The sequence below is a fragment of the Gossypium raimondii genome, chromosome 6 (genome assembly GCF_025698545.1).
Source record: "Gossypium raimondii isolate GPD5lz chromosome 6, ASM2569854v1, whole genome shotgun sequence".
Lineage (NCBI taxonomy): Eukaryota > Viridiplantae > Streptophyta > Magnoliopsida > Malvales > Malvaceae > Gossypium > Gossypium raimondii.
In genome coordinates, this window is record NC_068570.1 from 16800928 (window position 1) to 16813194 (window position 12267).

The 12267-nt window shown below is 33.1% G+C and overlaps 1 protein-coding gene across 1 annotated transcript; it reads left to right on the forward strand.

Moving 5' to 3' along the window:
* The first annotated feature begins 8712 nt into the window (after positions 1–8712).
* LOC105772286 (uncharacterized) lies at positions 8713–11525 on the forward strand. The gene is made up of 4 exons (XM_012593586.2): positions 8713–9106; positions 10380–10639; positions 10818–11003; positions 11092–11525. The coding sequence occupies exons 1-4, from the start codon at positions 8713–8715 to the stop codon at positions 11413–11415; spliced, it is 1164 nt and encodes a 387-aa protein (XP_012449040.2). The 3' UTR covers positions 11416–11525.
* Positions 11526–12267: the final 742 nt, after the last annotated feature.

Consider the following 12267-nt stretch of genomic DNA (forward strand, 5'->3'; position numbering starts at 1 on the left):
GAAATATTCCACATTTCCCTCGACAGGATTATTGTCACTAGCACTAGCGTAACTTGTAATTGAGGAATTAACAACTATTCCACAATTTTGCGTTCTCCTCAACCCCTCGCGATATTTTGTATGAAATCTAAATCCGTTGATGAGGAACGCACTATATCTTTTAACCACTCGATTTGGACCTTGAGAGAGCCATTTAACTTCGTCGTTTACGTTCTTCCCACTCCAAACCTATTGAATGGTAAGTAAACTGAGTAATTAAAAATGTTATGAGAAAACATTATTATTTGTAAGCAGAAGCTCCAACTGCATATCGCTTGGCTTAACTATTCATGAAAAGATTCTGTAAACAACTTATTGATATCTCGATGTTGTGTTCTTCGGGAGCGCGAACGAGATCTCAATATTTGTTTGTACTCACTATGTTAAAAAAATGTTCACTTTGTTAGAAGATAAACAATTTTTAATTTGATAAATATTTATCAAATTTGTAGAACTTACTTTCGTAAAGGTTCCATTGATTTGTGGTGAAACAGAACATATCAATGTGCTTGTACCCACGATAAATGATCTAATTTTGGAATTTCAACTTTGCCGATTGGTTCTCCAAAACTTTGGAACAAATAAGTATCAACGAAGTTATGGTCCGTGAGTCCAGCATTCCTATTTGGTCTGTTTAACCTTGTTTCAACATCTTCCAAATATCTTGAGCAGAAGGTTATACATTCCTCTGCCAAGTAGCCTTTAGCAATCGATCCTTCTGGATATCGCTTGTTGCGGCAGTAAGAATTTAATCTGGATAGGAACCTAAACACGATATACAACATTCTCAAAAGTTGTAACTAAAGGCATAGAGGTGAATGAAGGAAAATTCTAATATATTTTAACTAATACCTTTATATGGGATACATCCATCGATAGAAAATGGGTCCGCCAAGAATTGCTTCATGCGGGAGATGGATTATCAAGTGAACCATAATGGTGAAGAAGAAAGGTGGGAAGATTTTCTCCATGTTGCATAAAGTCAAAGCGGTTCGATCCTGTACCTTCTGAAGTTCTTGAACATCCAAAACTTTGCCACAAATGGCTTTCATTATATTGGATAGTTCAATTATACAAGACGTCACCTTTTTGGACATACAACATCGTAGAGCAACTGGCAGTAAATCTTGCATCAAGATGTGATAGTCATGTGATTTTAGCGAATATAATCTTTGATCTTTGACACTAACACATCGAGATATATTTGATGCATATGCATCTGGAACCTTTATATCCTTCAACACCGTGCAGAACACTTCTTTTTCCGTCTTCGACATTGAAAAAATAGAAGGCGGCAACCGATATTTCCCATTCGGAAGTGGATTGGGATGAAGTTCAGGTCGAATTCCCATTTGGACTAGATCAAGTCAACTCTGAAGATTGTCTTTTGATTTTCCGTCGACATTCAAAATTGTACCCACAATGTTCTCGCAGACATTTTTCTCAATGTGCATAACATCAAGATTGTGTCGTAAAAGGTGATGCTCCCAATAAGGCAACTCAAAAAAATACTTCTTTTTTTCCACAAGTCCGCCTCATTAGGATCGTCCTCTTCATCAGAGTCATCATCAGCTTCATCATTTGATCTTCTATTTCTTTGAGTGTTTGGCGGTTGGTTCATCTTTCCATAAATGAAATTCATATCTTCCAACATGAACAAGATTTGAGCCATCGGTGCGTGAAGGAGCTTCTCGAACTCTTCAAAGCAATCAAATCTGAACTCAAATCTAAATCTATGATTTTCCGGTAACCACTGACGATGCCCCATGTAAGAGAACTTCTTCCTATTGTACAACCATTGCGAACATGTTTGTGCAGCACAACAAGGACACGCATAACGACCCTTGGTACTCCAACCGGATAAATTGGCATAAGCGGGAAAGTCATTAATGGTCCACATCAAAGCTGCACGTAAATTAAAGTTCTCCTTTCTCAGCACATCGTATGTCTCGACACCAGCCCATAATTGTTTTAACTCTTCAATAAGTGGCTGTAAATAAATGTCGATATCATTCCCGGGCCCTTTCTCTCCAGGGATAATCATAGATAAGATAAGGGAAGATTGCTTCATGAAAATCCACGGAGGCAGATTGTAAGGAACAAGCACTACTGACCAAGTACTGTACGCAGTGCTCATGATCTTGAAAGGATTAAATCCATCAGATGCTAGCCCAAGCCTCACACTCCTAGGATCACTTGCAAAGCTTGGAAATTTATTGTCAAATGATTTCCAAGCTAAAGAATCTGCCGGATGCCTTAGTAATCCATCATCGGTTCGTCCATCATGGTGCCACGTCATTGACTCCGCTATCTTCGACGACATGAAAAGCCTTTGAAGCCTCGGTATCAAGGGAAAATACCGCAAAATCTTGACTACTTCTTCCTCAACTGTGCATCATTTTCATCGTCGTTCTCATCCTCTATGTTTCTATTTATCCAACGGGATTGGCCGCATACATGACAGCACTGTTGATTTTTACGATCGCCCCAATACAACATGCAGTCATTTCGGCAACTATGGATTTTGTTGTACCCAATGCCTAAATCTTTTATCATTTTCTTCATATCTTTGCATGAGTGAGGGATTTTTGCAAACGGAAACATTTCTCTCAAAAAATCTAACAGCATTGTCAACAAGTTTCCGGTCCACCCTCCCAAACATTTTAATTGAAAAAGACGAACACAGAAGGACATTTTTGAAAATTTTGATCCCTCATACAGTTCTTCGTTCATGTCATTAAGTAGAGCATAGAACTTCGCCGCTTCTCCATTCGGCTCTTCATGAGGTACACTACTTCCCGGTTCGGTAAAAGCAGTTCCACCAATATTACAATCATCAAATGCCACAAACTCCGCTGGGAACGATTGCACACCATGATTGTGCATATTAAATGCATCTCGCAACATACCTTCCATGTCATCCCCTCTATCAGACTGATGGTAAGCAGTACCAGGATAAGATACATCCATCGTTGAAGAGGAAGTACTAGACGGGCATTCTCCATGAAATAACCATTGTTTATAACCCCGAACAAACCCATCAACAATTAGATGCTCGTATACAACCTCACAATAATGCCAGTTTATGTTGACACAATTCTTACAGGGGCAAAGAATCATGTTCTCTTGGCTTGCGTATTGAAATGCAAAATTTAGAAACGTCTGTACTCCATTTCAATAACCGTTGCTTACCCTTGACAAATTCATCCAAGATCGATCCATTTCTTAATTCTTGACGTCTGATTTTCGTCAAAAATTACAACGTTCAGTTCTTCACATATAAGTATAAATGAGTTATGTAAGTTATGATATGTAAGTTGTTCACTTTTTTATGTAAGTTGTATTTTATGTAAGTTATTTATTATGTAAGCTACGTAAATTGTGTAGAATGTAAGCTATATGTAAGTTGTATTTTATGTAAGTTATTTATTATGTAAGCTAAGTAAGTTGAGTATTATGTAAGCTATGTATTATGTTAGTTATGTAAGTTATGTATTATGTATGTTATGTAAGTTCTATAGAATGTAAGTTATCTTAATATTATATAAGTTATCTTAATTTTATGTAGGTTATGCAAGTTATGTAATGTATCAATTTTATGTACGTAGGTTATGCAAGTTATGTATTGTATCAATTTTAAAAATATAAGATAAATTAAATAAATATATATATTTTATGTAAGTTAAAATAAATTTATCTTAATATTATAATACATAAACTCACCATTCTAGCCTTACATATTAAACATTTAAGTTCTTTAAGTAATGTAAGTTATAAATTTCAAAAATATATATTAATAAGTTAAATTAAATTTTTAAAATATATTTAAAATATATAAATCATATTTTAAAAATATTTTTTAAAATTTTAAAATATATATATATTAATAAGTTATGTAATTTGTGTAAACACAATTGGTAATTCATTGACATTCAATAAATTAATCGATCAATTTATTGTATGAAATTGATTATTAAACATTAACATTCAATCGTTAATCGCATCTAACGTCGATAGTTTATTAATTTAGAAGTGAAATTGATAACTCAGTTACATACTTTGCCAAAATCAATAAATTTTTCACATTAAACCTAATAAACTAATCGCCCATAATTTATTCAAATACTCTTTACATAAGTCCTTTAAGAATTGGGATAATCCGAAATTTAGTAAGCTCTGACGATTGTTTTTGTTTGGGTAAACAGTTCGTCGACACATATCAAATCATAATTTAAACATCGCAATTATGTAATCAGGTAGCTGCAAAGTTATAAGTAAACAGATGAATATAGGTTGAAAACCAAAAACCTTAATTAAAACTCCCTTTTAAAACTAAAAAATAATAAGTAATCTATTAAGCTAAAATATATCCAAGTCGAAATTTAAAAATTTGGATGTGTTTTTGTAAGAAAAGTATGTAGTGAAACATAGGAATAAATACCTCAAATTTCCTCAAAGTTGCATAAACTTCGCAAAAAATAACAAAACACAACTAACTTAGTACCAAAAAGCGGGAAAGAAGTAAAGAAGATTATTTAAGTACATTTAGATTCAAATCAATGTAACAATCTTAATTATCACAACAATCAACTTAATATGAATTGATAAAGTAACAATCAACTTAATATAAATTAAATCAAAATCTTAAATTGATAAACTAACTTAGTACCAAAAACAGGAAAAAATACAATGTAAGTAAGCGGAAGATTATTTAACTACATTTATATTCAAATCAATGTATCAATTTTAATTATCACAACAATCAACTTAATAATAATTGATAAAGTAACAATCAACTTAATATAAATTAAATCGAAACTTAAATTAAACAAATATGGTAAAGTAACAAGGCATTGCCAATCAATCTATGTGTAAAACAAGCACAAGAAAGAAAATAATTTATACAGGAAGCACGATTTGAGAATTTTATAGAGAAAATAATTGAATTTCATTTGAAGCCACTAAATATTCCAAAGAAAAAGGAATTTTACAGAGGTTTAAAATTTAACATATGAATATTTCTTCAAACCTAACCAAATCATGCGGAGAATTCACATTTTCTTCTAATTTAAACCTAAAAAAAATAATGTTAATCGACTATTTGTTTCAGTAATGGACCCATTAAGAATATATAATGCAAATGAATACAAGAAATACTCCATTTCCCCTGAAATGGATGCTCGAAAAACTCCATCGGCAAGGAAATTAAAGAAATTAAATTGGATGCTTGCAGAATATTTTCTGCAAATAGCAACTCCCAAGATAAAATTCTTTTAACTCAGGCTTTCTATCCATATATAACCATTGAAAGAATTAAAAGAATTGATTTCATGGTAAATACCAGCGAAATAAACAAATAATTCACACCATAGTTACATATATAATCGAAACCCTAAAAACCCAATATTTCTTCCCACAACCAAAAAAAATCAGTAATGCAGGTTATCAATCTCTCTACAACTGAACAACTTCATAAAACCAAATAAACCTATATAACCCGAAGCCTAAAGACGCAAAAACAGTAACTGGAAGCAACGGGTAAAACCTTACCCAAAAAACTGAATGTCCTCGGCGCTGTCTTTGGAGTAAATGTTGCGAAGCCTCCAAATGAAATGATCCGGGTAAGGTAACCGATGAAATGATGAATCGAATAAACAATACCAATGCAGGGGATTAGGGATTAGGAAAAAAAGTTGAAGGGGATTTAGGGATTTCGATGGAAGGCAAAGAATTTTTCAGGAATTAGGGGCTGGGTGCGGGAAAGGAAGGGGGAAAACTGCTAACCTAAGCAAAACGACGTCGTCTTTGTTAAGAATTTTTAAGTCCCCGAAATGAAACGGCGACGTTTAGGGGAATTTCTAATATGCTATTGCGGTAATTTTAGCCAAAACGCCGCTAAATCTAATATATTGCGGCGATTCTGAGAAAAACGCCACTCAAAATTTAATATCAATTAAGAAAACGACGCCGCTTTTGTTCAATTTTTGATAAATTTTTGCGGCGTTTTTTAATAAAAGCGCCGCTATTTCATACCTTCTACGGCGTTTTCGATAGAAACGCCACTAAAAACAAATTCCCTCTAACCAAACGGCGACATTTTCTATAATTTCTAGTACATTGTTGCGGCGTTTTTGCTGCAAACGCCACTACTCTTAAAATTTTTCAATTACTTAATAATTTTATAAAATTTACATTTGATACATTAATATGCCATTATTTTTAATTGTTAAATTTTTGCAAATTGAAATATTGTTCAATTTTAAATTTGAATTATGATGGAAGGCATTTTATCTGCTATTAAAAATTAATTTAATTTCGGTATCTTAAAATTTATATAATTCTATTATTTAGCAAATTTAAATTTTAAATAATTCTATTAAAATTTAATACTTAAAATTTCAGTATCTAAATCCTATAAACCATTTTAACCCTTATATCCTACAAAATCATATACAGTAGACGTACGACCCTAGATCACATACCCTAAACATTAAATCGTAGACCCTTAAACCCTAGGCCCCAACCCTTAAACCGTAAACCACAAATTAACTATAAAGCCCAAACCCTTAACCCATATCCCCTAAACATATTGAATTGTAAAACATTAACTATAAACCCCTAAACCCATAACCCTTAACCCATAAACCCTTAACCCCAACCCTTAAACCATAATCCATAAGCCTCTAACCCATATCCCTTAAACCTTAAATCGTAGAACATAAATATATAAACTATAAACCCCTAAATCCAAAACTTATAAATCATAAACCACTAACTCGTAACCTTTAACCCATATCCCCTAAATACATTGAATCATAAAACATTAACTATAAACCCCTAAACCCCTAACCCTAGCCCTTAACCCCTAAACCCTTAACCCTTAACCCCAATCCTTAAACCATATCCATAAACCCCTAACCCATATCCCTTAAACCCTAAATTAAAAAACATATATAAATTATAAACCCTAAACCCTGATTCATAGCATATATATAAACTATAAAGTGTAAACCCCATCCATTAAAAAATAAACAATAAACATAACCCCTAAACCAATAATGCCTCTAAAGCTCAAAAACAAAAGACTAAAACTTTTTGCGGCATTTTAAACAAAAGTGCCAGTATTGGTTGACTATTCCGGCGTTTATATAAAAGCGCCACCAATTTTGAAAAGCTGAACAAGAAAACGGCGTCGTCTCACTTAACTCTTTTGCGGCGCTTTCTGAGAAAACGCCACTAATTCCTAACTATTGCGGCGTTTATTAATAAGTGCCACTAAAGTCTCTAAAAGCTATATAAAAACGTCATCGTTTCCTTAATAGTTTATGGCGTTTTTAAACGAGCGCCACTAAAGGCCCTAAATGCTAAATAACAAACGACATCGTTGGCTTAATAGTTTTGCGACGCTTTTGTTAAGGCGTCGCTAATTCTTCACAGTTTTACGGTGTTTCTATGAAAGCGCCACCAATGTCGCAAAAGCTCAACAAGCAAATGGCTTCGTTTGGCTTAACTCCTCTGCGGCGCTTTCCAGAAATCGCCGCTAATTCCTATATTTTGCGGCGTTTTTAGACAAGCGCCACTAACGTCTCTAAAACCTAAACTAAAAACGACATCGTTTTCTTAACAGTTTTGCAGCGCTTCTGATAAAGCGCCACTAAAGCTTCGCTACTGCGGCGTTTTCCGAAAATCGCCACTAACGTCTCGAAAAGATAAATGAAAAACGGCAACGTTTTCTTAACAGTTTTGCGGCGCTTATGATAAAACGCCGCTAATTCTTGACTATAGCAGCGTTTTCCAGTAAACTCCACTAAAGTCCCCAAAACCTAAACTGAAAACGGTAGCGTTTTCTTAACAGTTGTTGCGGCGTTTATGACCAAACGCCAGTAATTCTTGCATATTGCGGTGTTTCTAAGAAAGGGCCACAAATGTTTAAAAGCTTAACAGGAAAACGGCATCGTTGAACTGAACTCATTTGCGGCGCTTTCTAGAAGCGCCGTTAATTCCTGTCTTCTGCGGCGTTTTTTTAAAATCGCCACTAATATCTCTGAATCCAAACAAAAAACGGCATCGTTCGCTTAGCTCTTTTGCGGCGCTTTTAGGAAAGTGCCGCTATTGATGACATTTTGCGGCGTTTATTTTAATTCGCAGCTAATGCTATATTTTTTGTGGCGTTTTTTGATTAAACGCCGCTATAAACGCCGCTAATAACCGGTTTTGGTGTAGTGAATATATATACAGTGGCGAAATTGGGGGGACAAGTAGGAGTTCGATCTTCTTAAAATGTAAAAATTTTTATTTAGATATATTTATAATTTTTAAAATTTTAAATTAGAAATGATAAAATTGTATTTTAATTTTTTAAAATGATAAAAATTTAATTTAATCATTTAAATATTATAAAAATATAAACTATTAAAATAATAAAATTATATTTTTACTATCGTAAAAATATCCAATTTAATTCTTTAACCTCTAAAATAAAATTTAGGTTCGCGGATATATATGAATTATGTGTAACAAGGAGACTTTGAAGGGCCGGCTCGCTTGTCTTGTAATGAATAGGTGAGAACATTGGGTAAGATTGAGGCGTAAAAACCTATAAAACTCATACATCTATTGATGCCTTCACAAGTTTCCATCGAAAATCATTGTCGTTTCTTCAGGAAGAAAGAAATGGGCTGTGCTGCTGCTGCTCCTACATTGGTTTGCGTGAAGCGAGTCAAGCAAGATGAAGCAGAAGAGTGGGACGAAACCATGCCATTGCCCGGAGACATCATCGAAGGGTTTGCCGAAAAGGATGGCGACGATGATGATGATGATGATGCGTCATTTGTGGCTGTTAAAGGTAGGTCGGAACTGAGTTCACAGCTGGGGAAGATGGTCCAAAAGGTGGAGACGATATGGGTGAAGGTTAGGAGAGGCGACAGAACGCATAAGCTTCGTGTTCGGGTTGTGGCGGACAAGAGCTACATATTGCATAAGAAGTATACGATCAGAGCGGCTAGGGATGACAGACATATTGCAGTTTTGGGTGATTTGACGTTGGAGAAATGCACTACACTTCAAGGTGGGTGTCTTTTACTTTTATTTTCTTTTTCCTCCCTTGCTATTTCATAGGCATGCTCATGGGTAGGTGTGAAAAAAATTGAATTATTTTCTGAATTGGATTGGGAGTTAAATGGATTAGGTCATCCATTTTCAATTTAATTTATCTGATGGTGGATTAGGTTTTAATGAAAAAAAAATCATAAATTTAAATAAATAAATTATTTAAAATTTTATAAAATTTGATTCAATCACTAGCTAAATAAATTTTATCTTTATTCGTACTAATTTGCACATCAATTTTTTTCTTTTTAAATTAATGTCTTGATCAATTTTACTCCAATCAATTTAATTTAATTTCAATAATATTGATCAAAAATAATTTAACTTAATGGAATTTTATTTTATTGGTTTAAATTTATTTGGTTCATTAATTTTACAAATTTAAAAATTATACCCTTTGAAAGTTTTTTACATATATAAAATATTTATTTTTACAATTATAAACAATTTCATATTAAATAAAAAATAAAATTTGATTTGAATAATAATAATTTTTTATTTTATAAATTTAAAATCGAATTCAACCAAATAAATTTAAGTAATAATTAAACTCAAAGTCAACCCAACACTAGTTTTCATTTCAGTTTTTTTTATTTTCATGGTTCTTTTCTGGTCAGCCCTACGTCATGGTAGCTAGAAGCATGTTGCAATGAAATTACGGCTTCTATCTCTCTATTCAATTTAAGATTTGAATTTATGTTGTTTAATTTGATATAATTTGTTACTTTTGTTATTATTTATGTTATGCTTTAATCTAAATTATTAAAATTATTAAAAATATATTAGCGTGGAATAAAAATTTAAAATTCGAATTTTTTTATTTAGAATATAAAATAAGTTTCCTTTTTCAATAATACTTTAGGTATTGAGTATCTAAATTTGAGACCTACCATGTGCAATTATATGTGTAGGTCTTTTAGTCCCATCATGTATGAGAGTTTTAGGCCAATTAGTTCTAATTCGTTAGCTTTAGTCTGGATTATATCGGTTCTTAATTTTTTTGTATTGTAATAGTTTGATTTTATTTAATACTCGAACAGTCTATTTGTAATAATTTGATACTTGTGATTATTTCGATTTGTATTTGTAAGTGTAATATACTTGTTACGGTTAAAAAAAACTTTAAAAACATATATATATATTAACCAAAAACATGTAATCCAAGGCATTGATTTGGTTATATCAAAGTTCCATATTCGTTTAGTGATTGAATCAAACATAGTAAGATGCAGAAATGAGCAGGAGGATTGTGAATGTAGCATTTAGAGGGTTCAACCGAAAGGAACTGAATTACGATTGGAAGAGGAAAGTGGATACTTACTTGCCCGATCAAGCCTCCACTGTGGTCGCTTCCATTCTTTTCATGCCTTTTCAAGGTGAATATTACATTGAGGCTACCATATCAAGGTGCATGGCATGGTTTTCTGCAGCTGTATCTTCTGGGGTTCCTCTTGTCTTCGTCAATATCCAAACTGAACAGATTGTCACTTCGGTACCTACCTCACCTCTCTCTCAATTTTCAGCTATATATATATATGTATGTATGTGAGATTTTCTAGGTTAATCCCTCTGCTATGCTAAAACTAGGTATTTAGTCCCTTCACTTTAGTTTTCATAAATTAAATCTCTGTTGGTGTTGCATATCTATGGCAACATATTTTCCTCCAAAGGACAAAACAAATCAAAATGGAAAGGAAATAAGTCGAGGAGGGAAGCAACAAAACACAAGTACATCTGTAGAATTAGTGCAAGGCATAAGGCTATGGTTTCTACCTGGAGTGGAACAAGTATTGCTTGAAATGATACCTGAACCTGGAGAAACTCGGTTCGGTTTGGACATAAAACGAACCGACGAGGTAATTTCATTCCCACTTCTCTCATCACTTTTTTTGGGGTTTAATTAATTCATATGCATGCGACTCAATATTTCTTGTTTTTCATTAGGGTTTTATATGCGTGGGCGAAGTAACAAAGGGCTCGGCTGCCGACCGTGCTGGCTTGCAGCAACTACTTGATGAAGCCAATCTTACAAAGCATCTGCTTGTTATCTCTCGGTTAGAAGGCAAGAGTGTAATGCCTTCGACCGTTGGCTCTGCTGGGTTTATACATTGTTGTGATCACAATGAAATAAAGGACGCCCTAGCTTCGGCGATGGAAGGATTGGATATAATTCAACTTCATATCATGGCCTGGCCTAATCAAACTCGACCGGAAACCCCGCAAGCGATCGCCCCTGCGACCCTCAGGCCTCCTAAGCCGCCGCTGTGATGCTATTAACCTAAGACCAGTTCGATGAGAACAAGGGCATTGTCTAGAATATAAGAAACCCTGTTGCAAGCAGAATTGTAAGGATCACATAGAACCTTAAAAGATGGGAATTGGCCCAATCTAATGTTTGCAAAAAGACGTTGTATGAGAATTGATATCAATCAAAAATTTAAACATAATATAAATGTGAATATAAATTCTTTTGCCTGCTGAAGTATATCGTATGCCTGCTTCAAAAGGCATCTAACAATCTTTAATTGGAATCGATAACTATCGTTATTTATTGAGTCGATATCTAAGTAACGTTTGAGGTTTAAGTTTTGTAAATAAAAATAATAATAGTGAAAGAGTTTTATATTTATATTTAACAATTAAATTTATCTCACTGTCAAATTTAATTGAAATCAATATAATTATTGAATATGGAAACCAATCTAAAACTTGAGCTTGATTTTCCAGAATTCCCTCAGCTATTGGCACGCCATGCTAGAAAAAAAACACTCCATATATAGGGGAGTAGAATTGACCATCATATCCTTCATGTTCTCAACTTTTTGTCAGTCTCAAACCTTTTTTATGCACACAATCTCTGCAAAAGAAAATTAATTTCTTCAGCTTTATAGAACAAATTGATAAGCTTTTTCAATTTCCATAATTAGGATGGAAACAAAATATTAAGTGATAATTCATCTAAAATAATATGTATAATTTAATATGGATCTAAAGTCTAATTAAGTAATAATAAAACTACAATGATAATGATTATAATTATAATTATTTTATATTAATATTTTTAATGTAAATTTATAATAGAAACATTCCTAATAAATATTATAATTATATTATATTATT